Source organism: Dama dama, chromosome 18 (assembly GCF_033118175.1).
Source record: "Dama dama isolate Ldn47 chromosome 18, ASM3311817v1, whole genome shotgun sequence".
In the NCBI taxonomy this organism is placed as follows: domain Eukaryota; kingdom Metazoa; phylum Chordata; class Mammalia; order Artiodactyla; family Cervidae; genus Dama; species Dama dama.
This window is the reverse complement of record NC_083698.1, coordinates 110,743,704-110,771,036: the sequence shown is the minus strand read 5'-3', so window position 1 is coordinate 110,771,036 and position 27,333 is coordinate 110,743,704. Positions and strand designations below refer to the sequence as shown.

The 27,333-nt window shown below is 48.9% G+C and overlaps 1 protein-coding gene across 2 annotated transcripts in view; it reads right to left on the bottom strand.

Annotated features, from left to right (window-relative positions):
- DPP6 (dipeptidyl peptidase like 6) overlaps positions 1 to 27,333 on the bottom strand; it is a 795,051-nt gene that overhangs the window by 181,916 nt on the left and 585,802 nt on the right. For both annotated transcript variants that reach the window (XM_061166191.1, XM_061166192.1), the window contains exon 6: positions 25,158 to 25,210. In XM_061166191.1, coding sequence (XP_061022174.1) covers positions 25,158 to 25,210 — 53 coding nt within the window. The remainder of the gene's footprint in view (positions 1 to 25,157; positions 25,211 to 27,333) is intronic.

The following is a 27,333-nucleotide window of genomic DNA, read 5'->3' as shown; positions in this document are numbered from 1 at the left end:
CAGTGTGGGCTGTGTGAGCCAAGCTAAAGGGGCCTGGCCTGGTCAGGGTGATAGTCTGGGTGCCTCTCGGCCTGGTGCCCACCTCGTCCAGAAGGTCTGATGCTCAGAGAAGGCCCCACGAACACCCCACGGTGCCACGCGGGGCTGCCGCTCTGCAGGGCCGGGGGGACCTGACCTTTCCACCCCCTTCTTCCCACATCACCACGTGCTTCTCCTTGCTCCTGCTCCTCCGAGCCCTGGTCTCTAGGGGCAGACACCCAGGCAGTGTGACAACACACGTCGTGTGCTCTCGGGTGAAGTTACAGCGCGCAGCAACGCCCTAACTCGGCGCCCTTCTGAGTAGGAGAGAACGCGCCTCCGGATCAGACACGGATGAAATGCCAAGAGCCCCACGACCAGGCTGGATCGCCTTCGGGTGAGACGCTCAACCTTTCTGAGCTCTTCCACTTTCTTCTCTGTGAGATGGGGTCATTCCTCGGGGGCTACGGTGGGGTGTAGGTGAGCAGACCCGGCAATGCTCCTGGAAACCAGGGCAGAGGTGTTACTGCTGTTTCCGCTGATGACAGCGGAGGGGCGGGGGACGGGAGAGGGGGCACGATTCACGCACGCAGGGCTTTTCCAAAGTAAGAGGGGCCCCGCGGCCTGAGGGTCTAGGACTCTCAGGCACCCTCGGCTCAGGGGATTCTCTGCGGGTGGGGTGGCAGTGTGGACGCCCTCTGTGTTCACAGCCAGTGTTCCCGTCTGGGCGTCTGAGTGAACTCCTCCTTCAGAATAAACACATTTGTTTACCTTCTCGGAGGTTCTACCTTACACCATGCAGCAGTAAAAACAAGTTTCCAACAGCATGGTATTGGCATGAAAACAGACATATGGATCAATGGAACAAAACAGAGAGTCCAGAAATAAATCAACACACCTATGATCAATGAACCTTCGACAAAGGAGCCAAGAATATACAGTGGGCAAAGGCAGTCTCTTCAGCAAGTGGGGTGAAGCTGGACAGCCACATGTAAACCAATGAAGTTAGAACACTATACACAAAAATAAACTCAAAATGGCCTTAAGACTTAAATATAAGATATGATACCATAAAACTCCTAGAAGAGAACAAAGGCAAAACTTATCTGACAGAAATTGTACCAGTGTTTTTGTAGGTCAGTAAACAGGCTTCCCCGAGGGCTCAGCTGGTAAAGAATCCACCTGCATTGCAGGAGACCTGGGTTCAATCCCTGGGTTTGGAAGATTCCCCTGGAGAAGGGAATGGAACCCACTCCACTATTCTGGCCTAGAGAATTCCATGGACTGTATAGTCCATGGGGTCACAAAGAGTCAGACATGACTGAGAGACTTTCACTTTCATTTTCCCCCAAGATAAGAGAAATAACAGCAAAAATATATAAATGGGACCTAACCAAACTTACAAACTTTCACACAGCAAAGGAAACCATTAACAAAACAAAAAGACAACACACAGACTGGGAGAAAATACTTGCAAATGATGTGACCAACAAGAGCTTAGTATCCAAAATACACAAACAGCTCATACAAACCAACAACAGAAAAACCACCCAATCAAAAATGGGCAGAAAACTAAATAGACATTTCTCCAAGGAAGACCTCAGTTTAGTTCGGTTCAGTCGCTCAGTCGTGTCCGACTTTTAGCAACCCCATGAACCGCAGCACACCAGGCCTCCCAGTCCATCACCAACTCCCGGAGTCTACCCAAACTCCTCTCCATCCAACCATCTCATCCTCTGTCATCCCCTTCTCCTCCTGCCCTCAATCTTTCCCAGCATCAGGGTCTTTTCCAATGAGTCAGCTCTTCACATCAGGTGGCCAATGTATTGGAGTTTCAGCTTCAGTGTCAGCCCTTCCAATGAACACCTAGGACTTATCTCCCTTAGGATGGACTGGGTGGATCTCCTTGCAGTCCAAGGGATTCTCAAGAGTCTTCTCCAACACCATAGTTCAAAAGCATCAACTCTTTGGTGCTCAGCTTTCTTCATAGTCCAACTCTCACACCCATACATGACCATTGGAAAAACCATAGCCTTGACTAGATGGACCTTTGTTGGCAAAGTAATGTCTCTGCTTTTTAATATTATGTCTAGGTTGGTCATAACTTTCCTTCCAAAGAGTAATTTCATGGCTGCAATCACCACCTGCAGTGATTCTGGAGCCCAGAAAAATAAAGTCAGCCATTGTTTCCACTGTTTCCCCATCTATTTGCCATGAAGTGATGGGACCAGATGCCATGATCTTAGTCTTCTGAATGTTGAGCTTTAAGCCAACTTTTTCACTCTCCTCTTTCACTTTAATCAAGAGGCTCTTTAGTTCTTCTTCACTTTCTGCCATAAGGGTGGTGTCATCTGCATATCTGAGGTTATTGATATTTCTCCCAGCAATCTTGATTCCAGCTTGTGCTTCTTCCAGCCCAGCGTTTCTCATGACGTACTCTGCATAGAAGTTAAATAAGCAGGGTGACAATATACAGCCTTGACGTACTCCTTTTCCTATTTGGAACCAGTCTCTTGGTCCATGTCCAGTTCTAACTGTTGCTTCCTGACCTGCATACAGGTTTCTCAAGAGGCAGGTCAGGTGGTCTGGTATTCCCATTTCTTTCAGAATTTTCCACAGTTTATTGTGATCCACACAGTCAAAGGCTTTGGCATAGTCAATAAAGCAGAAATAGATGTTTTTCTAGAACTCTCTTGCTTTTTCAATGATCCAGCAGATGTTGGCAATTTGATCTCTGGTTCCTCTGCCTTTTCTAAAACCAGCTTGAACATCTGGAAGTTTACGGTTCATGTATTACTGAAGCCTGGCTTGGAGAATTTTAAGCATTACTTTACTAGCGTGTGAGATGAGTACAATTGTGCAGTAGTTTGAGCATTCTTTGGCATTGCCTTTCTTTGGGATTGAAATGAAAACTGACTTTTTCCAGTCCTGTGGCCACTGCTGAGTTTTCCAAATTTGTTGGCATATTGAGTGCAGCACTTCCACAGCGTTATCTTTCAGGATTTGAAATAGCTCAATTGGAATTCCATCACCTCTACTAGCTTTGTTCGTAGTGATGCTTCCTAAGGCCCACTTGACTTCACATTCCAGGATGTCTGGCTCTAGGTGAATGATCACACCATCATGATTATCTGGGTCGTGAAGATCTTTTTTGTACAGTTCTTCTGTGTATTCTTGCCACCTCTTCTTAATATCTTCTGCTTCTGTTAGGTCCATACCATTTCTGTCCTTTATTGAGCCCATCTTTGCATGAAACGTTCCCTTGGTATCTTTAATTTTCTTGAAGAGATCTCTAGTCTTTCCCATTCTATTGTTTTCCTCTATTTCTTTGCACTGATCGGTGAGGAAGGCTTTCTTATCTGTCCTTGCTATTCTCTGGAACTCTGCATTCAAATGGGAATATCTTTCCTTTTCTCCTTTGCTTTTCGCTTCCCTTCTTTTCACAGCTATCTGTAAGGCCTCCTCAGACAGCCATTTTGCCTTTTTGCATTTGTTTTCTTGGGGATGGTCTTGATCCCTGTCTCCTGTACAATGTCACGTACCTCCATCCATAGTTCATCAGGCTTTCTGTCTATCAGATCTAGTCCCTTAAATCTATTTCTCATTTCCACTGTATGTCACAAGGGATTTGATTTAGGTCATACCTGAATGGTCTAGTGCTTTTCTCCACTTTCTTCAGTTGAAGTCTGAATTTAGCAATAAGGAGTTCATGATCTGAGCTACAGTCAGCTCCCGGTCTTGGTTTTGCTGACTGTATAGAGCTTCTCCATCTTTGGCTGCAAAGAATATAATCAATCTGATTTCGGTGTCAACCATCTGGTCATGCCCATGTGTAAAGTCTTCTTTTGTGTTGTTGGAAGAGGGTTTTTGCTATGACCAGACCTACATATGGCCAAAAGGCACATGACCACATGCTCATCATCGCTGTTTGTTAGAGCAATGCAAATCAAAGCTACAGTGAGGTGCCACCTCACACCTGTCCGCATGACCATCATTAAAAAGTCTACAAGAATAAATGTGGTAAGGATGTGGAGAAAAGGGAACCCTCTTGCACTGTTGGTGGGAATGTAAATTGGTGCAGCCATTATGGAAAACAGTATGGAGATTCCTTCAAAAATGAAAAATAGAGTTGCCATATGATCCAGAAAAAAACTATAACTTGAAAAGATACACACACCCCTATGTTAATAGCAGCACAATTCACAACAGCCAAGACATGAAAGCAACCTAAATGTCCATGAACAGGTGATGGATAAAGATGTGGTAAATACACAAAGTGGAATATTACTCAGCCACAAAAAAGAGTGAAATAACGCCATTTGCAGTTACATGGATGGACCTGGGGATTATCATATTAAGCGAAGGAAGTCAGAAAAAGACAAATACTGCATGACAACAGTTATATGTGAAATCTAACATATGACATAAATGACCTTGCCTACCAAATAGAAACAGACTCGCAGACATAGAAAACAACTAGTGGGTGTTGGGGGTCGGGTGGGGTGGGGTGCGTATTGGGAAGCACTGGCAGTTTGGGATTAGCAGATGGAAACTATTACACATAGAGAGGATGAACAACAAGGTATTTCTGTATAGCGCAGGGAACTATATTCAGGGTCATGCAATAAGTCATAATGGAAAGAACATGAAAAAGAACATATATGTATAACTTAATCACTTTGCCATACAGCAGAAATTAACGCAACGCTGTAAATCAGCTATACCTCAACAGAATTGAAAAAAAAAAAGTGTTTGATCATTTCAAGGGCTCTTTTGTTCCAGCTTCTAGAGTAAAATCCCAGGACAGAACAAAAGAACCAAAGAAGGGTGTCATAGAACGCACACTTACAGGAAGCCTGTGTCAGGAGTGAATGGAGCTCCCAGCCGTGGAGACGGGGGAGAACGGGAGTTCTGAGGAGACAAGCCCTTTAAGGAAGTGCATGGAGTGAGCAGCCAGCTCAGAAGGGTGCTCTGTCCCCTTCCCGTCAGAGGGTTTGCACTTCCTCCCACCCTTTCCTGCCGCTTCTCACCCTCTCCGCCTGCTCACAGGCATTAGTTCTGAGTCTGGGGACATGTGCGATTATTGGCCCAGAGAACACATTGCTCAAAACCCTTTTATCTCAGATGTGGTTTCAGTGACAATAAATGGTGTAAAAGACAGGTAATCCAAACCTGGAAATCCCAGAGCTATTTGAGGGTTTTCTTCTGTGATTTAGAAGCAAGGTGGGCACTTGTATGAAGAGCTGATGAACGAACACCAGTCACACGCAGAGCAGCAAGGCAGCGAGTGATGGAGACACAGGGGGACACCACTGGGTCACCGTCTCTGGGTGGGTAAGGGAGCAGCGTGGTCCACATCCCTTTATCAGCTCGCAGGATTTGAGGATGAAACACATGTTGTGAGTGGAACTTCTCTCAAGAGCATGCAGTACTGGCATAAGTCCCTTCACGTTTCTGGTATCGAGCAATTGCTGAAACACTAGCTAGACTGAAAAACTGCCAACGTGTCAATAGAATAAACAATCAAATGAACAGATTAGAGTGTTAAAAGCTGGGGACTCTGGAAGTTACCGCCTCATTATGAATTCTCATGAATACACAGGGTCCCAAACACTGTTGTTATCACTAGCAAGTATCATCACAGACGTGGTGGGAAGGTCATCTTTTCCTGTTCCTACACTTAAGACATTTGCTTCTACTATTTCTTAAAGGCTTTCAAAAGAATTTATATTTTTCTATACAAGCATCTCCTCCAAGAAGAGATGGGATATTCAGTAGAAATGTTAGACAGTTTGGAGATTTGTTATGAGAAGTCATACTATTTAAATATGGACTGTACATATCTGGATGGGAGGCTACGCATCTTACTTATTAAGGAACTTCTAATACTTACATCTAAGCCTGCAGGAAGCTGGGATAAGGAAGGCTACCTTTCACACAGAGAGCAGGGCTCTGTTACAAAATACACTCTGCCCACAGTCTTCAAGTAAGTCCAGATCTGAATTTTAGGACAGATTGTGTGGATGTAGTTTAAAAATGTGTATCTGATATATACTCATATATTTAAAATATAAACCATAGAGAGAAAACCCAGAAAATCTTTTCAGCCTGAGTGGCAAATGAGGTTTCCCCAGCAGGGCCACAACAGTATTCCTGGTCCCAAACGCTTTTTCAAAAATCTAGGTGTTTTCCATCCAAAGATGGAGTTTATATCCTTGAAGCTGGGCGGGGCTTTCAATTGCATCAGTGTCAAAGGCAGCAGAAGTGGGACTCCTCGGGCTGAGGCACCGGGAATGAACACCCCGGAAGGCTGGGTGGCCAAGGCAGCTGCACGGAGCCCTGAGGACTTGCCCGCACACACGTCCTACATGCGTGTAGGGGCACGGCTCCCCGGCTCCGTGTGCGGTCATCAGTGAACCAGGCTCCTTCTGGACAAGAGCTGAGTGTTACCTTAAGACACTGATGAGGCCCTTCACAGAATTGCTTTAAGCCAATTTAACTGTGCATATTTGGGCTTCCCTGGTGGCTCAGCTGGTAAAGAATCTGCCTGCAATGCGGGAGACCTGGGTTCAATCCCCGGGTGGGGAAGATCCCCTGCAGGAGGGCATGGCTACCCACTCCAGTGTTCTTGCCTGGAGAATACCATGATCAGAGGAACCTGGCGGGCTACAGTCTACAGGGTCTCAAAGAGTCGGACACGAGTGAGGCAACTGAACACACACGCGCCTGTGTATACTGACAACAGAAAAGCACAGCCCAGAGGAGCCAGAGAACATTAACCCTCCAACAGCTCAGGTGGGCAATGAGAAGCAGCAAGTTAGAAGGCAGAACACCACCAAACACCACAGAGGAAAAAAAGTCTTTGGAACAGAAATGACTCAGATTCTAATTAAGGGCCCAGGAAGACAACAAGTGCCCGTTACCCTGCGTCTCTCTCTCCCCAGCATCCCCAGGCTCGACAGAATCACCAGCGCACATGTTTGAAGCCTGCAGAGAAATCTCTTCTTGTCCTCTGAGATATCACTGCTGATCTGAGGATTCATCTCCTCTTCTGCTGATCACAGATTCACCCCTCAGTCTGCTCTGCCATTCCCCTCATGTTGGAAGGCATAACTCAGACACCTTAATTAATCTGGGGGCTTCTTTTTAGAACCAGGCCTGAAATAATCTTATTATTCCAAGGCGTGTCTTGCATGAAGGGGGCTCTGGGCAGAGGTTTCAATTCTCAGACAGTCATCCAGCCCCCGCTGGGGCTTCAGGTCAGAACAGTCAGAGGAAGCCTTCACGGGTGATGCTGGTCCAAGACCATGGTCCACGGTCTGGGCCGGGCCAGCCCCTCCATCCCTCATGGTGCCCTTGGGCTGCCCATTCATGAGCTGTGAAGGCCAAGCCCAGAGGCATGCTGAGGGCGATTCCTGTTGCTGAGCTTTTGGAGCGAAGACCCAGTCCTCCTAGAAACGGATCCAACAGCCTGTCCAGTCAGGCCACCTGGGTGGCACCCCACACAATGAGGACCCGGCAGGCAGCCTGGCTTTTTCCTGCTCACGTGGCCCCGGCCTGGGATCTGTGCTCTGTGGTTAACAGCCAGCAGGGCTCTGGGATGCGTTTAGCCCACGGCAAGGAGAATCCCACGGACAGAGGAACCTGGCAGGCTGCAGTCCATGGGGTCAGACACGACTGAGCAACTACCACCCACAGGGTGGGGTGAGATGCGATGTGCGGACAGAGTGAGCTTCACTGGGGGAAGGCGGGCGAGATCCTCACATGCAGTGGATACAGGGGCTTAAAGACTGTGCTTATTTATTTTTAAAATCTCACTGACATATAATTGATTCATAGTGTTAGTTTCAGGTGTAGAGCAAAGGGATTCAGTCATACATACACACACATATATTCTTCTTTAGGTTATCTCCCATTAGAGGTTATTACAAGCTATTGAGTGGAGTTCCCTGTGTTACGCAGTAGGACCTTGGTGTTTATCTATTTTACATACAGCAGTGTGCATCTGTTAATCCCAAACTCCTAATTTATCCCTCCTCTGTTTTTTTCTTAATCGCTCCCCTTTGGTAATTATAAGTTTGTTTTCTATGTCTGTGGGTCTGTTTCTGTTTTGTAAGTAATCTCATTTGTATCATTAAAAATTATATTTAGCTAAGTCCTAAACGTGCTTGTAAATTTCTCAGCTGGGCCTCTCAATTATCTTCACGTCTTTTCTCTGTTTTCTGTATCTCATCATTCTTTCCCACTTTTCTTATCTCTTTGTCTCTGTCTCTGTTGCATTTTCGGCAAAATGTCTTCACCTTTGTCTTTAAACCTTTCTACTGAGCTTTCATTTCTACCGTATTTTTCATTTCTAAGAGTCTGATGCTTTGAAATTCAAAAACAGCATGCGTTGTTCTGTTTTGTGTCCTGAGAGTAACAAGTCATCTGAGGATTTAAGAAAAGGCTCTGGTCCTAACGCTGGCTTCTCCTCTTGTGCTCGCTGTTTTCTCCACAATGCCGCTGCTGTTTGCTTTGGATTCTGTCTCTCAGACGAGAAGACGTCTGCGGTCTGATGGTGGTTCTCCCTCGGGCCCCCACATCGAGGATGCTGGGACTGAGGAGCTGATGGGGAGTCCTGCAGAGCCCAGGAGGGTCTGCCTGGAACCCCTGGGCCGTCCTGCTGGCTTCTTCTGGACCCAGCTCTGCCAGCGTCTTTTGGGAAGGATCCTCGGTCCCCGCCCTGGTGGTGAGGCGTCGCTGCCACACGTCAGGGATGATGAAAGAGCAGGAAGTCTCTCCACACCCTCCAAGCGTCCCCTTGTCCCTGTTCGGACCTCACACTGTCCTGATGTTCCTCCCTCCGAGGGCCTCTGCTCACCCTCGCCAGGAAACACACCTCTGGACTTCAGGGGAGTCAGCGAGGGAAGCTGGGGTTCTGATGGCTTCTTAATTTTCAAACTATCCTTGTTTTTCTCCCACAGCCCTTCCCATTGACTTTCCAAAAGCATCCCGAAGGCCCAGGCCTAAGCCTTCTCATCAGAGGTGACATCCTAAAGAGCTGACCCAGCAGAGAGCAGACCACAGCCAACCAGGAGCCGCCCCACACGGTCTAGTCTGAGCGCGGTCCACGCCTGGGGTGCTGAGGACCACCCTGGGGGTGGGGAGGGGTTAGGAGAAACCAGCTCGGTTCTGGGGTGCGACTCAGCTGTCTTATGCTTGGGCTTCATGATCTTCCCGTCTTCCTTTGCTCTACAACTTCCCCAGTTTTGCTGTTTATGCTTCCTCTCTTCACCCCTGTGGGTGACGTGCTCAGCTCTATTTTCTGTTGTATCACTGGGGGCTTGAGAACACCTGGACACAGGGAAAGCTGGGGCGAGCAGAGAGGTCAAGACGCAGACAGCAGAAGCCAAGAGTGGCAGGAACCAGACGCATTCTTCTGTGCCAAGGACCAGCTGTGCCAGCGCGCCCGCCACGCTGGGTTTGAACGCATAAAAGTGGACAACAGTAGCCTCTACATCATAGGAATTCTCCAAGCATTCAGTGAGGGGTACATGCAAAGCACTAGGAACACTATCTGACCTAGAAACTACTGCATCACGGCGAGCCTTTTGTGGCTGTTACAACAGAATGGAATATCTGGGGTCAAGAAATAACTATTTGAAAACATGGCTCTTTAAATAAAGTTCAGTGCATTGGTAGAAAAGAAGAGAAACATATTGAGGATGACCTGGACGAGTCTTCACAGCAGGCTTCCTAACCACCTCCCCTGTGCAGCCTGCGGGCCACTTCTGAGGACCTATAGGAAGCAGGCCGAGTTCACGGGTTCCCTGGGCAGGTCCTGTGAGGATAATACTCTCTGCAGAGCTATTCTTGCATCTCTGGCTGATTTCATCCAGGGAGGAATGCTTGAAATCGGATGGAAAAGAAGCTTCTGCCGTTTCTTTATGGAAATATTTCACATAGCATGCTGCTATGAGAGATGACTACATCAGGAACAACGGCTTCTATTTTCAGAGAAGTCTTTCCCCAGGTCTGGGTCTCAGGACAAACTGCATAATTTAAAATTACTTTCAGATTGATTGTACGTGCGTGCTAAGTTGCGTCAGTCGTGTCTGACTTTTTACAACCCTGTGGACTGTAGCTCGCCAGGCTCCTGTCCGTGGGATTCTCCAGGCAGGAATACTGGAGTGGCCTGCCATTTCTTCCTCGAGGGGATCTTCCTGACCCAGGGATCAAACCCAGGGATCTCCTGCATCTCCTGCAATTGGGAGGCAGGCTCTTTACCACTAATGCCACTTTACTTGGGGAGAAAAAGAAAGCAATGGATTTAAATTAGTAATTTTTTTTAAAAGAAGCATTCTCCCTCTCTTCTTCCTCCTCCTCCACACACACACAGATCATTTTTCTCCATGGACCGGGAAAACATTCTTTATCTAAGACTGAATTCTCTGCTTTGTGGCAAAAAATACTTCTTCTATTGTAATGTCACTTAGTGTTTGGGGTTAATTTGGTAACAAATCGGCAATAGACAATTTGACATAACTAAAGTCAGGGTTTTGATCCATGTCAAGATAATAAGGGCTCTTGGGAACTCAAGATAATAAGATCACTTTCACAGAGGACCTTCCTCTCCATGAGTTTAAAAATCACGCCCCCAGGAGCAGTAGATGACAAAAGGCCAAGTTGGGCTAATGCCTTGATGTTGATAGGATGTGCGGCTTGTCTGCAAGGAGTTGAAAGTGGCAGAGGGCATCCCTCTCTGAAAATAAACATTCCCATGACTGGAGCTGCATAGTTTATTGTCTACAAAACACAGGGATCTGAAGGTGAAAGTCAAACCTAAGACCGACTACAACACTGCCATCATCAACAGTGAGACCTGCGCTTAGCCATTGCCACTGAAGGGTAAGAACCAATTTTCTTAAAGGGTACATATTTCTTTACATTTTTAACTGACTCTGATTATATGAATTGTTACAGCCACATTTTTACACATATTTCAAACTCCTAAGAATCTGTACATAACCGAGAAAAGTGGTCTATTTTTTTTTATGAGAAATCCAACAGGTCAGTTGGCCAGGCTCATGTGAGTGAATCACTTAAGCTCAGCTGACATCAGAGGTGGCCGGGGAGCCAGACAGACTGAGGGATGAGACCTGGGGTTCAGGCGGGGACACAGGCTCTGCAGGCTGAGGACAGCGCGCCTCTGCCAGTGCGGAGACGCTGCCCGTTTCTTCCGCCCCAGGCTTCGCTTGTCTGCCTGCTGACCTTCTTGCTCACGTGGTCTTTCTTCAAAAGGGTTCCACACAACAGGTCGGATTTCTATTCCCTACAAAGCAAGCATGCCTGAACTCCCTCCCTGGACTGAGGGCTTGGCAAGGCCAGCAGGTGGTCCAGCCACATAATTTCAGATGAATACCCGGACTGTGCTCACTGGGACCTTGGCAATCAGCACTGCCAGATTTCCTCAACTCTTAAAAGACAAGCTTCCCCCTTTTCTCGGAGTTTCTGGAGGAGTTGGGGGAACGGGGATGGCACTTTGAAGTTCATGTTTGCTTAATGCAAGGAAGAAGGGATTTTATTTTATTTTTTAACTTTAATTGGAGGCTAATTACTTTACAATATTGTGTTGGCTTTTGCCATACATTGACATGAATCAGCCATGGGTGTACATGTGTTTCCCCATCCTGACCCTCCCTCCCGGAAGAAGGGATTTTAATGCCAAACCAAGAAAACACAGTGATATCTTTCCAAAGCCATATGAAGCTCTGACCCAGACTTTGGAACGTCTGGAGCAGCTGCCTTTGGTTCCATCTCAGGAGCGAGCAGACAAAGGGCTGAGGTTACAGAGCAGAAGCCCAGCTCCGGGACCTTCAGCCCAGGTGCACGAGGTCACTGCCACTTTCTGGCAGGACAGAAACTCTCAGGGGTATCTTTCTACCCAGACGACGACTCCACTGCTTCCAGGCCCCGGGACCCCTCCTGCGGTTGGCAGTGTGTGCTGGGAGCCGATGGAGGGGGCCACGCACAAGGCCTTGGAGCGGGGCTCGCCTGCGGCCGTGGTCCCTGGCAGTGGCCCGAGACTGCTACACACAGGGCTCTGGGGGCCTCCTCCCATCTGGCCTCTTAGCAGTTCTGTACCTGGTACGTGATGCTGTGTAATTTTATTTTGGTCGGGATCCCTTATGTGCTTCAGATGCCTGTTTGTCAAATCAAAACAGAACAGCATCAGTGTTGCCGTTGCTCTGATATCAAACAGAATGCAAACTGTAGCTCGAGGCCACATAGGCACCCAGGCTGAGTAGATGTACCAATTAAATCTACCTCCAACGACCAATAACGCCGGTCATCAGGTCATCTCCCAACCTCTCAGCTGATCAATACCACCCCTACTATGTGCTTCAGAGGGCCCTCAACCTGAGGAGGACGAGTTACTTCTGTAAAATGAAGGGTGTGGCGCTCAGTTCAGAGGTTGCCTAGCAGCTCTTGTCAGACTGAAGTGCAGAGCAAAGCGATGTCACCAAGAGGAGGCTATGCTTGGAGCCGGAAGTGCCGACAGGAATCCTGGCCAAGCACCAGCTGGACCGGAAGCAGGTTACTCCAACTGTGAGTCTCAGGGTGCTCATCTCTGAAGTGGGCTGTGACTTACACCCCATCATTGTTGTGACTACAAAATATGTTATGATATGTTCAAGTCCCCATATCAGATGCATAATAGGTTACTCACTAAATGTCTATAAATGCAGTCAAACGTTCATTCATTCATTTATAAATGAAATAAAGAGACATGGGAGCAGAAAGGAATATGCTAGAGACTGCATGGTAGGGTTTTAAAGACACACATAAACTGTGGTTATGTGGGATCTTTCTTGGTGGCTCAGATGGTAAAGTGTCTTGCCTATAATGCCGGTAGACCCAGGCTCAGTCCCTGGGTCGGGAAGATTCCCTGGAGAAGGAAATGGCAACCCACTCCAGTACTCTTGCCTGGAAAACCCCATGGACGGAGGAGCCTGGTGGGCTACAGTCCACGGGGTCTCAAAGAGTCAGACACGACTGAGCAACTTCAGTTAACCTTATAAACCATGGTGCTGGAGAAGACTGTTGAGAGTCCCTTGGACTGCAAAGAGATCCAACCAGTCCATCCTAAAGGAAATCAGTCATGAATATTCAATGGAAGGACTGATGCTGAAGCTGAAACTCCAATACTTCGGCCACCTGATGCGAAGAACTGACTCATTGGAAAAGGACCTGATGCTGGGAAAGATTGAGGGCAGAGAGGAGAAGGGGACGACAGAGGACGAGATGGCTGGATGGCATCATGGACCCAAAGGATATGAGTTTGAGCAAACTCTGAGAGATAGTGAAGAACAGGGAAGCCTATCGTGCTCAGGTCCATGGGGTTGCAAAGAGTCAGACACAACTGAGCAACTAAACAGCAACAACAAAACAGAGGAACAAGGAAAGGATTTGATTCCAGGGACCAAGGAGACAAAAACAGAAAATGGCATGAGGCTGACTCCTGTGGAGGGAGAGAGGGCCTGGGAAGGGGCCTTTGGATGAGATGATGCGTAGCTGAGTGGACACAGCCCAGAAGCTGGGTGGTGTTCAGACATGCTGAGGTTAGCGGAGGGAACTGCAGGCAGAGAAGCAGAGGAAAGACGCTGAGGGCTAACCTTCAGACAGAGGGAGGGGACAGACCAGGGGCCGGCAGCGCCCTCGGGGGCCACGCTCACGGGTCTCGCAGGAGGCCTGCCCCAAGCTCCAGTCCTGGCTCAGGAATCCTAGCTCCGATAGCGCCAATGATTCCACGTGAGCCTCAGGTCAGCCCCGGGTTTGGATCTTGCTCTCTCCTTATCCTTGACATTGGGCTGGTTGTGAAGGGGGCTGAAGCAGAAGCCGTGCTTGTTAGCGCTGCCCTGGAAGCCCCTCGAAATGCTTAGAAGGTTGACAGAGACGTGTGTGAGGGCTGTCATGCAATGAATCAAAGACATGCAGAGAGATGGTCAAACCCCGACGTTCTGTTCATACTTGGGCTCCGGCTGTTCACAGCCCTGTGTTCACGGAGCAGGCTGACGCGACAGGCCCTCGGCCCTGGCGCTTGCCCCGAAGTGTGGGAACGTCCATCATCTTGCTGGATGGAGGAGACAGAGCTACGGGGGACGATGCTAACTTCCAGTGCAGACAGGCAGAAGCCTGAGCGGCTTCTTCATCTGGGTGCCTCAGCCCCAGCAGGGCGTCAACCTTGCCCCTGAGTGTCCAGCAGCCTGGCAGGTGGCGCAGCAGGCCAAGCTGAGTCCTGGGAGCCAAAAGCCTCATGTGGGCAAAGAGTTGTGTCATCTCCACTGAAGGCTGTGCTATTCAGGTCTGGGAACCAGAGCTTCTCGATGATGAAATGCCACAGCTTTTGTTCTTTTGTCCATCGCCAGCAGCTCCAGAAATACATATTGGTCCATACACAGTCTGAGCTGGACTGTGTGAAGTCATTGCCTTCCGGGAGGGCTAACACTGCCTGCTGTCTCCACACTGCTGCAGTCAAGATACAGCAAGAGAACAGACAGGAATGCCTGAGAAGGCCCATGATGCCCTTTGCCGGCCCAGCCGGGAACCCCAAGGTCAGAGGCATCCTTAAGGATGCTGGGTGCTGGGCGTGCAGCTCCACTCTTCCTCTCAGCCAGAAAGCAGCAGCTGGCCCCAGGGCAGGGCTGTGCTCCTGGACCTGGTCCTTCCTCCAGGACTGGCGATTCTCAAAAAGAAAACCCCTCCTCCTAGATCTGTCTAGAAGCGAGTGATGATGCTCAGGGCAGAGCCCTCTTAACCACTCACGAGCCTCGTGCTGGGGCCGCCTGTGAACAGCCTCTTCAGGAAGTTTCCACCCTCCCTGCCACCGACTTCCCCGAGGACTTGTCATTACAGAGCACTGCAGAGGGGACGATCACGGGGAGCAGCCTGCGAGGTCCCCCAGTGCCTGTGTTTGGGCAGGAGAGGAGGCCTGACACTCTATCCTGGGTGGCAATCCGAGCAGACAAGTCAGCTGGCCTCTCCCGGGGACCAGGTGGACGGGAGAGGGTTGGAAACCCCCAGCCTGATGGGGGGGGGGCGTCTAAACAGTTCAGCCACCTTGGATAACCATCTGGCAGTTTCTTGCCGACTGAAACATACGTTTACTGTATGACCCAGTGATTCTACCTCTAGCTATTTACCCAAGAAAAATGGAAACATGTGCCTATAAGAAATTCTGTATGCAAACGCTCACAGTTTTATTCATAACAGCCTCAAGCTGGAAACCACTCAAATGTCACATGGCAAATGCATAAACAAGTGACTGTCTCTCCACTCATTGGGCCACTTCTCAGCAATAAAAGGAATGACCTACATGCGTCGGCAACAACGCGGGTGAAACTCAAAAGCAATTATGCTAACGAAGAATCCTGTCACCCAGGGTTATATAAGTATGACTCCATCCACAAGTCAGTCTAGAAAAGACAAAGCTAGAGGGGTGAATGCCAGGGCAACCATGGCGGGTGGAGGGCAGGAATGTGGGCTACTTTGGGGAGAGAGAAATCTTCCCTGTCTTGGTTGGGGAGGTGCTTCTATGATTGCACCCATCAGTCAACACTTAATGAAAATTTCTCACTGAAAAATATGAGTTTTACTATTAGTAAGTTATGCTGCAGTGACTGGCATCTGCTTGTCTCTCCAGGGTCTGGATGGCCACCTGTCCTGCTACCCTTGAGTCCTGCTTTTCTGGACAAGGCTTCTACCCTTGATGTTTAATCTGTGCCAATGTCACCAGCATAAATGAGGGAGGTGGCTTTGTGTCCAGCCCCCAGTGGGGACAGCCTAGAGCACAGAGAAGGTGACGTGAGGGAAAGCAGAAGAGATGATGCAGCAGGTGACTCATGTGGCCTGCCCGCTGTCCATCCTGGGCGAGAACAGATGGGCTCGTGGGGGTGCAGCAGAGTGGAGTGGATGCCCTGCTGCAAACGCTGGGGTGCTTGGCCTCGAGGGGACTCTTTGGGAAGAGGTCTGTGAGTGGGAGCAGTGCTGACCTCAGGGATGCAGACAGAGCCTTCTCAGGTGACTGGCTCTCAGGCCCAACTGAAAGGGTTCCACGTGCTTGCCTCTAACTCTGCATGACTGAGAATGCGGCCTGTGACTCTTCAGAAGAGACAGAGCAACAGAGCTCTGGTCAGTCCGTTCAGTCGCTCATTTGTGTCCGACTCTGCGACCCCATGGACTGCAGCACGCCAGGCCTCCCTGTCCATTGCCAACTCCGGAGCTTACTCAAACTCACGTCCATCGAGTCGGTGATGCCATCCATCCATCTCATCCTCTATCGTCCCCTTCTCCTCCTGGCTCCAATCTTTCCCAGCATCAGGGTCTTTTCTGAGTCAGCTCTTTGCAGCAGGTGGCCAATGTATTGGAGTTTCAGCTTCAACATCAGTCCTTCCAGTGAACACCCAGGACTGATCTCCTTTAGGGTGGACTGGTTGGATCTCCTTGCAGTCCAAGGGACTCTCAAGGGTCTCCAACCCCACAGTTCAGAAGCATCAGTTCTTCGGCTCCAGAGCGCACCAATGGAAACAGGCAACTCCAGGCTGAGACACCAGGTGGCGCTCACGTCAAGCTCCAGCCCAGACAGGCTCCATCTCATCCCCGTGGTGTGGATGTCCGTGTTCTAGGGCCTTTACTGTGTACCATTAAGTAAACCTCCAAGGACACTGTCGGTTGGAGACCTGCCTGTATCTCTCTGCTGAGAGGACAAGGAAATCCACGCTCGTCGCTTCTTTCCAGAAACAGAAGTTTCGCAGCTTCAAAGGGGATCCTGGGGTCACTGGTGCTGACAGCAAGTGAAGAAGGTGGCAGGACCAGCTGGCTCCAGGTCCTGGAACTAGAAACGGAGTCACTGAACAATGTTCTTTTGAGGTCCCGGCCTCCCAGACTGTGGGCTGAGTGATTTGGGGGTGGGGCCCAGGCCTGCTTCTCCTTATACTGGACAATCTCATTTAATTCATTAATTCACTCCACCTGTGTCAGTCAACATCAACGTACCCCCTCCCGCGCTGGGAAGAGTTCAAGGACACGAACGTGCAAGTTTAGGTTCCCCAAGGTGCCTGATGAAATGACTCACCCCCATCTTTTCACCTCATTTCCAAACGGGTTTGCTTGTTTGAAGGTCTTTAGACATGGGGAGGGGGGCGGTTTTTTAAGGGCAGAAAAGGACTCAAAGGAACGGAATGGCTGAAACAGCCCCCCTTTGACTGTGGCTGACGGCTTGTCTCCCAACAGCTCAGACCTGCAGAGGCAGCCTCTCCGGCGGTTATTCTTGGGCATCCCTGTTCTCACCCCAGGCCACAGACAACTGGGACACGGCCAAGCCCCTCCCAGCAAACCCAACTCTCTGACACCTAAGAATTCAGGAGAGCAATGGATCAGGCAGTAAACGCATATTAAAACATGTCTAAACACATTGTCCAGAAAAAAATTACATATTGACAACAAAAGAGCAATTTAAAGCAAGGATACATTTCAGCCTGAAATGGGAGGCAATCTGACTTCAGAAGCTCAGGGAGGCTGGAGGCCGTTTTAGAGGAGAGGGTTTTGATGTCAGGCCTTGAAGGATCAGAAGGATTTGGACGCAAGACGCACGGTGAGTGGCACGTACGTTTCTGGCGTCAGTGTTGTGGGGGGGTGGGATAAAGGATAGAGTGAGCCAAGACGGGACCACCTTCTGTCTGTGCGTGGTGATAGCGCATCACTGAAGTGGTCCTTCAGGGAAGACTGCTTCCTGGCACCTGGAAGGCATCACATGCATCTTTCTCCCACCCCACCCCCTCACTGCAGGCGAGACTCATGGATCACAGCACCCTCCCCAACAGAGCTCAGGCACAGCTTTACACTCAGCTCCAGGGAGCCATTAGAATTGATCAGAGCTGGCCCCGAGTAGGAAATTTACTTTCTGTCCAGGGGTAGGGAAACTGTGGGGAGAGTGACTAATTAGATTTGGCTGCACAACGGGAGGCCTTGGTTCCCCCCCGAAGGAAGCCTGTAGGACTTCGGGCACACCAAAACAGGCACTTACACGCACCATTTCAATATCCTACAGAACTTCATAACCTTTCCATGAACCCCATGAGTCAGGCATTTTATTTCCATTATATAGATGGAGTAACAGTGCCCAGAGAAGCAAAGTAACTCTTCCATGATTACACAGGTAAAGAGGCTGACTGTGGATTTATTCCCACATTGATTTGATTCTAAAGCTCATTCTTCTGATAGTGCTTGCTAACTGCTTGTAATTCAGGGGAAGAAGGGAGAGAAGAGGGGAGACCTTGTGGGGAGGGAGCAGGAGAAGCTGCTTAACTAAGACCCAGCCCCGCAGGTCTCAGAGCTGTCCCCAGTGCTGAGGTTCTGGGATGGCCAGTAACGGTAGGACCCTGCCCTTTCAGTCTATGAGTCATGTCTGACTCTTCCAAGACCCCCTGGACTGTAGCCCACCAGGCTCCTCTGTCCCTGGGATTTCCCAGGCAAGAATCCTGGAGTGGGTAGCCATTTCCTTCTCCAGGGGATCTTCCCGACCCAGGGATGGAACCTGCATCTCCTGCATTGGCAGGCAGATGCTTTACCACGGGGCCACCTGGGAAGTCTTGCAGGCCTTGCTAGAGGCACGTAGAATGCCGCTCTAAGGACTCTCTTTCTATTATATTTCGGCCTCATGTTGGCCCTTCCTAAAGATACACAGACAATCCTATTCACGCAACTCCTGGCAGCTCTGCAGAGTGAGTGAGTCCAGCAAGCAGCGTCCTGGAGAAGGAAGTGTTGGGCCATGGATACTGCTGGGGATTCTCACTGCCGCCCTCACGAACTCGCTACCTTGAATCTCCTCACACATCAGGCTTGACTCACAACAGGCACACGCTGCCGAAGATCTATTAGAGGGGCATGGAATATAAAGCCTTGAAACCCCTCTTCACCTTCTGAGCGAACACCAGACACCCACCGTCACAGCCGGGTGCTGTACCCTGAGCCCTCCCGCATCGCACGCCTGCCCTGCTCCCCGCCAGGCCTCCTAACTGACCCCAAGCCCTACTCACCCCTTTCCTGCCCTCCGCTCTACACACACGCACAAAACTAATCTAAGCCTGCCGTCTGCAGCACGCCTCTCTTAGGCTCGGTGTTCAGCGTGTTCTTCCTGTAAAGCCCCATCGCACTCAGCTGGGGTTTAGGTCTTCCACACTCCAGGTTCACCCCAAACCCACCCAATCCCGTCTTTCCCCACGCAGAGTCCCAGGAGAACGGCCTTGCTCAGGCCTGGCCTGGCACCCCACTAATTCCAGGAAGATGCTGGTTCACTGAAATGGTCAAGCTCGTTTAATGATTCACCTGACCTGGAATATCTCCTCTCAGTCTCCACCTATTAAACCAAACAAGATGAAACTTGCTCAACTATGAGGCTCCACTCCAGCCAGACTTCCTTTCTGAGATTCTTTACGGCATCTCTTCTTTTGTGTTCAGTGTTTAAAATACCCATTTGAGGCATTTAATTTTATATTGCTATATAAGTAACAAGATCCAACCAGTCCATCCTAAAGGAAATCAGTCCTGAATATTCACTGGAAGGACTGATGTTGAAGCTGAACAAATTCCAATACTTTGGCCACCTGATGCAAAGATTTGACTCATTTGAAAAGACCCTGATGCTGGGAAAGATTGAAGGTGGGAGGAGACAGAGGATGAGATGGTTGGATGGCATCACCGACTCAAAGGACATGAGTTTGAGTAAACTCCGGGAGTTGGTGATGGACAGGTAGGCCTGGTGTGCTGCAGTCTATCGGGTTGCAAAGAGTCAGACACAACTGAGCAACTGAACTGAACTGAACTGATATGGCTGTGTCCTTCCTTTTCAACAAGATTTTGAACTCCTTAAGGACAGAGACCATGCTTTGTTGCTCAATACAGCATTTCTGTGTTGACTTATCTTTTCCGCTTCCACTGGAAGTGAAATGAGAAAGCCTTAGAAATTAATTGCAGCAAGTAAGGTTGAGATGAGATTAAAAAAAGAACTTATTGAGCACTGAGAATTGCAGATTATTGGGGCTATAGACATCACTTTTAAGAGAGAAATGAAAATCACATGGGCATTTTAATCACCTGTCATGGCATTTTAATCAGTGTCATGGAATAGGTCTTAGCTTTGAAAAATTTTTAAAGGGAATTTTATTATGGTAGGGATTATATCATTCCTCTCCTTGTAACAGAAAGGATTTGAGCTGGGCTAGAAAGTAAAGTCTGATAAAATTTAATTATGAGACTACAAATACATATTGGGGACATATTATAATATGAAGAAATGACATTCCCAGGCAGTCACTTGGAGCAAAATTCTCTGCTGTGCATTGCACATGTATCATTGCCCTTAATTCCTATCGGGTGCCTATGAATTGGGCACTGTTGTTAACATCTTTATAAAAACGTGGGCAGGAAGCTCCGGAGAAGTACAGAGCTCTCAAGGTCACACAGCCTAGAGTCGGCTGCCAGCTGGGACTCGCATTCAGGTCTCCGTGACCCCCGGCCTCGGTCTGTAACTCCCGCGTCACGAGGTCAGGCAAGGTGCTTGGCGCTGTGGTGTGCTCTCAACCTAGGTGTCCATTTTCTAAATAAACAGAATGCTCTTCTATGTCCCAGCCTATACAGTTAGAGAGTAACCCTGGGCAGAAGGAATCTACATCTCAGTTCATTATTTTCACAGATGCGACTTCGTAAGTCAGCCAGAATTCCAAAGGAATCCAATTTTGTACAGTTTGTTTGGTAAAGGTAAATAAGCAAGGTTAGGGCAACAATATCCACAGGGGATGACCTGACATGTTCCCCAAAATAGCTTCACATTCTTCTCAGTTTCTGTTCTATTATTGCTCTTTTGCCAAACCCCAAAATGCCAATGCTACCTAATTAAGGGGTATGCCAAATTTTTCTTAAAATTGGTGTCTGTTATGGAAGGATTGAGTTTCTCCAGCCCATATGATTTCCAGAATGATCCTAATAGATATGAAAAATTGAGAATTACATAGAAATATAATTTTTTAAAGAAAAACACTGAAGTCGAAGGGAAAACTAACCCAAGAAAAAACTCATGTCAGAAAAACTTAAGAAACAGCACATCTATCAAAAACCTCCATGAAAACACACGATGGACCCTTAAAGAGGACATTTAGCTGGCTACTGTCTCTATCAATCTCTCTCATGAAGTGCTGCTTTATTTGGCTGTAGTTCCTATATAAACACTTAGTAAAATACTTTATGTTAAAAAATAACTAGCTTTAATTCTGGCTTACTAAACAAATCTGTGTAAAAAACACATGTCCTCTGAGAACACAGCTTTTGAAAATTTAGTACGTGAGAGTCAGACACCCCTTCCACGAGGCCCTAGATCCTTCAGCAGATGAGAATTCAGCCGGCTCGGGGTTCTCATATGACTCGAGACAGTGCATGCGCCCTGGGGTCTACCCCAGGCTCCAGCTGCGGAGGTCAGACCTGGGGATGGAGGGGCTTAAACATGGGTCAGGGGGGCCTCCTTCTCGCTCGTGAGAGAGACAGAAGAGAGGGCACACCCACCCCAAATTCTTCCGTCACTGGGAGAAAGGAAGGAAGCCAGAGTTTAGAGGGCGCTGAAAAACTAATTCGGGTTATCTCTGTGATTGTTCGGAAAGCCTGAAGCTAAGGGAGAAAAATCTAAGTTATAAATGCCAAGTAATCCCATCCTGCAGATCGAATGGCCTCGGGCTGGAAGTGAGGGACTGCGGGGAGAGAGGGATGAGAAGAGAGGTGAGAAAAAGGGAGAAAAAGATACACGTCTGTGTCTCCAGAAATATCAAGAGGAGCTCGCATATGTTCTGCCCTATGAGTAAATGCTAATTTAAATGTTTTCATAGAGACGTTTCTATTTAAAGAGACAACTGTGCTTTCCTCACCCACCCCAAGCCCGCCTACAGGGCCTATAGGCTCGGCCACCAGGCAGGGCCCTGGTACAACTGACTGAGCTCAACAAGCCTCTTTCGGACAATGAAGCTGCAAAAGTTCAAGGCCTAAAGGCTCACCCCGTTTGGAAATCCACTGTCTCGTTAATACAAAGAAGACTTTGACGATACTCGAAATTCATTCATTTATTGTTCATAAATGACAAGGAAATCAACCCTGAATATTCACTGGAAGGACTGACGCTGAAGCTGAAGAGCCAAGACTTTGGCCACCTGATGCGAAGAACTGACTGTTTGGAAAAGACCCTGATGCTGGGAAAGACTGAGGGTAGGAGGAGAAGGGGACGACAGAGGATGAGATGGTTGGATGGCATCACTGACTCGATGGACATGGGTTTGAGCAAGCTCCGGGAGATGGTGAAGGACACGGAAGCCTGGCATGCTGCAGTCCATGGGGTCACAAAGAGGCAAAGAGTGGGACATGACTGAGTGACTGACCAACGACAACAAAATGATCTTATGATAAAGAGGAGGACTTGGGTGGTCAAACAATGAATGCCATTCTTGGAGATGCCTCAGTTTATGTGATGATGAGATGAATCATAGACGTCCTCACCCACCAGAGGCTGTTTCCCATAAATGTGGCAAGTATTCTATTACATCTTTCAATCCTATGAAAGTCTTTATGTAACTGAGCAGGACCCTATGGGGCCTTCCTGGAAGAGACCCCTCCCCAAGCCATGTGCTCCACCAGGCTCTTGTCTGTAGAAAAACTGTAGCCTGCCTAGGTTTTCCTCAAGGTTCCAAGAGTAAATTTAATCTGAGAAGTGAGAAGATGCAAAGAGAAAGGAAAAAAGCCAAAGAAGGCAACATAATAATAGTTTAGCCATTAATCAAAGTCAAGGACTTTTAGCTCCTCCTGGAGGGCTACGGGTCGTATTCCGAGCCACATCCTCTGGGCTGTCTTGCAGATACTGACGCCCCCACCAGGCGGGATGAGTTAACCGTATGCAGCACACAAGCCCAGCGGCCCCAGGGCAGTTGGAACCAGAAGGATACGTTGACGCTTACTCACCTCACCACCAGTCCCTCAGAGGACTGTCCGTGAGCTGGTCACATAACCCACAATCCCCCTCCCTCACCCTGTCTTTAAAAACCCTTTCCTGAAGCCTTCGGGAATCTGGGCCTTTGAAGCACCAGCTGTCTGAACTTGCTTGGCGCCTGCTATCAACGTGCACTTTCCTTCCCCACGGCCTGGTGTCAGCAGATGGGCTTTACTGCACTTGGGCAAGCAAACCCATGTTTGGTTCGGTAACACTTGGGAAAGCAAGCCATCAGCACCGTTAAAAGTCTGACATCTACAGCTACAGTGTAACACCCACAGCGGGTGTTTGAGGTGGACGGTGAGCCCAGGCTGTGTTGGCGTCCAGGTCTCCTGGACACCAGCCATGAGAAGACAGGACGGAGGAGGACAACGATTTCCTTGCAAGACTGACGTGCTAGGGTGAACACGCATGAGACCCAACCAATACGTAAAGGCAGTGCTGATTACCGTGGTTGTTTAAAAACACAAAAAGCAGCTCACTCTCTGCTGACATCCTCGATGGGGGGATTATCACCTTCATCGTGAGCACTGAAATCAAGCCTTCAGCACAGACCACCTTGTCCTCAGGTTTGCAGTCTGTCTGGCAAACTCTCATGCCAGGAGAACATACTTCTAAATGCTAACTGATGCAGTAAAATATGTACACCATGTGTCAAGCACAAAATGCTCTTAGAGTTTTGAGCTTTACAAATTTATCCTTCATCTAGGATAAATTCTATTGCTCCCAGAAGGGGTAGATAAATCTCAAGGCATAATTATACCCCTGCTGGCAGTGACCTTTGAAGGTGCATATCTGCTTGAAAAATAATAGAATACTCCCTCCTCTGTGAAAGACATTTGAGTTTCTATCTGAACTAAGCTTTAAATAAAACATGCCCATGGATACTTTATTTTCACGACAGGGGGTCATCTTTAGTTTCTTGGGGCTTGATTTGTCTAATATTCTAACAGAAGCAATTAATCACATTTTGCCGCGTATTTACAGGCATCCTTTCTTTATCTGAAGTCCAAAATGAAGTTATTTTCTCCATGGTTGTTTTCCAAGGATATGCCCATATTCTACCCAACTTAGTTGTGAAACATCCATTCTGTGATCAATGCTCTCCTACAGAACAATATTTTTTATCAACTCCTGCTGTTTGTCTGCATTTGCTTAGGAAAATTAGGATGCCTCCCCCTGAGTCGTCACGGGACCACACAATATTGCCAGCAGCACAACCCAATGTCTTTGAACATTTCCTGAGTACCTCACCTTGTCAAAAAAAAAAGTGAGAGAAACCGTGGAAGGTAGAGATGAGGACAAGAAGGAGGGCGGCGTGGGGGTGTGGGGAGGGGGACTGGAGGGGGGTGGAGGAGGGGAGGAAGGAGGAGGGAGGAGGGGGAAGAAAGAAAAAACAGAAACAGAAGCAAGGAAACACCATCCTTGCCTCACTTTCCTTGTTCTGCAACTGGTTTTCCATGAGCCAACTCAACAAATGGCTTCATCCAACTTTAACCTCGAATCAACACCTCTGGATTCCAAAGATGAGCCCTTGATAACACACCCCGCTGTGTATACCCAGAGCTGAAAACTCTGCAAAATCATGCACTCACATCTTTTCCTTCCCACTCACACTTCTGGGTCCCAAATCTTTCCGTTTTGAGAAACAAGATGCGCTTAGGGTGCTGCACTTTCTATTGTGTATATAAACCGGGAACCCTCCTGGGGGCCAGCAGGCGAATCAGCAAGCTCCAGAGGGTCTGCAGGTGACTACAAAGCATAGGGGTTCGGGGTTCGTGATTGGGAGCAGACAGCATCTTACCCTGCAGGACCTGGAACCTGGAGGCCAGAGCAGGAGGTGTCAGAGCTGCTCTGGGAAGGGGGCTTCACTAACAGGCGAGCAGCTGGACTCAGTGACACCCCCACCCCCACCCCAGGGCCTGGGGGCACCCCGGAGGTTCCCACAGCCTCAGGACACCTCACTGTCAAAAGCTAAGGTGCCATATTTCCTGCCCTAGGAATTAAGCAACCAGTCAGTCCTCCACTCTGCTCTGTTCTGCAGATTTCTCATTAGAAGAAAATGAAAGAACCATCTTACCCATGAGGGATTTTGCTCAGGACATAATATCCAGTATAGGAGTGTTGATATATCTGAAACAGACACACAAAAAACAAGAAACAAGAAAAACAAGCATTGAGATCATGGTTGTGATTATATTTTTCAAATCACTGAGAATCCTAATAAACAAGCCTGGACCAAAAGCATGTAGTCAGGAGACCAGGCAGCCAAGTCTTTTATTTACTCAGGAAGTTAATTTGCATACCATGTCAGTCTTATTTCCACCATTTGCATGTGGTTTACTGGGTAGCGAGAGGCTTGGTGTCATTTCCATGACTACCTGATTTATGATTAAAAAGGGGCAGAGATTTCCAGCTCAACTAACGTAGCTCAGAACTAATGTGGACGCTGCTCATCGGAGGCTTCCTGACAGCCAGCTGGACCAGAGATGGGGAGACCCAGGCCCGGTGGCAGGTCCCTGAAATCTCTGGCAGAGTCCACTCTGTACCCTCGGTGAGCTGTAATACCGGAGCCAAGATAGGCTTACCTGGGCAAACTCTTGTCCCCTGGACAATTCAAATGTGCATGTTTTAGTTATAAATTAAGAGCTCATTGCAAGGGGAACATGGCTTTCAAAACTAAGGTAACAAAAACAACAATATAGCATTTCCAAACTCCTATAACCTTCAAGTCTCAGATGTCGCTCTTTAATTCTTAGGAGATTCCTCCCCAACCCATAAATGCAGTGACTAGAATGCAAGAGTCACCCCCAAAGAAGGGAGAACATGGCCTCCGTCCTCTCTAGCTTTCTGGAGAGAGATCCTCTGGGGGTGTGGAATGTGATGGGTCGGTTATCCTGCAAGGATGAAGTGAGAACCGTATTTCGCTTCCCTTTCTCTGGAAACTTCTAAGGGTTGGCACCGTGTGTGGGCCAGCGCTCACTGACTAGCATTTTGAAACCAGCTTTCTAAAGATAACAGGTGAGGGACATCAAGCTGAGAAAATCAGGGCTGCCGCAGGGTGTGTGCAATATGGACACGCTTGATGCTGATGACGGCTGTGAGCCTGCAAAGGAAAACGGGGGAGGGTCTGCTAACACCCCCGACTCCACACCTGGTCTGGGCCTCCGGGTTAACCTCGAGGAGGTCACAGTTATTTGGCAAGAAAGGACCCAGATATAAAAATAAAAAACAGCACTTAGTTCCCAAAGAAGTTTCGCTTCCCGTGACCCCAGGACTCCTGGACTAGACCCCTGGGCCCTGGGGTGGTGTGCTCCAGGGCAGGGGATGGTCATCCAGCCAGGGGTCTAGTCTAGTCCAGGTGCGAGAAACAGCTTCCGAGGAGCAAAGTCGTGACGAAGAACACCACGCGCTCCTGGAGCAATCCGAGCAGGATCCCCCCAGGACCGAGCTGCTGTTCTGAAGGGCTGCAGCGCGGCTCCCCCAGGAGAAGACGGAGCAGCCGGGGTCCCAGCCCCTGTGTCCTGAGCAGACTGACGCTCAGAGAGCCTCTCGGAGGTCCGGGAGCTTTGACAGAGGGTGCCTCTGTGAACAGACACCGGAGCAGAAGCTGGGTGGACGCATTCCGTTTCTCTACAGTTACGGCATCTGCGCTGGGCTGTTCGGTCTCTCCAACGGCGCCCTTTCATGCTGCGTGCCTCACTCCATTTTCACGGTGACCCCAGGCAGGCACCTCTGTCTGCTGAGATGGGAAAGTGAGGCCCTGCAGGGGGCGTGCAGGATGGAGCAGCGACGGAGGCACAAGGAGAGGAGGAGGGCCGGGTCCTGACTCAGTGACCCCAGTGGGGTCAGAAATGATGGCCCGAGGCTTCTGAGCACAGGCTGGACACGGTTCTGAGGCCTCCCAGCTCCCTCTCGGGCCGTCTGCTCTGCGGGAGGATGGCTGTCACGTTGTGAAGACACTCGGGTAACCGTACGGGGAAGGGCCGAGGTTCTTCCCCATGAGATGACCACGAGCCAGCAAGGCACTGGGAAGCTTGGAATTGATTCTTCTCCCTCCAGTCAGGCCTTCAGACGACACGGCCCTGACTAACAACCTCACGGGAGAACACGAGCCGGGGCCACTCAGCTCTAAGATCGTCCTGAATTACTGACCCACAGTAACCACGAGACAGGAAGTACTGGTTGCCTTAAGCCGCTAAGTTTTAGATAGCTTCTCACACAGCAATAGGTAAATAATACATCTGGTTTAAATC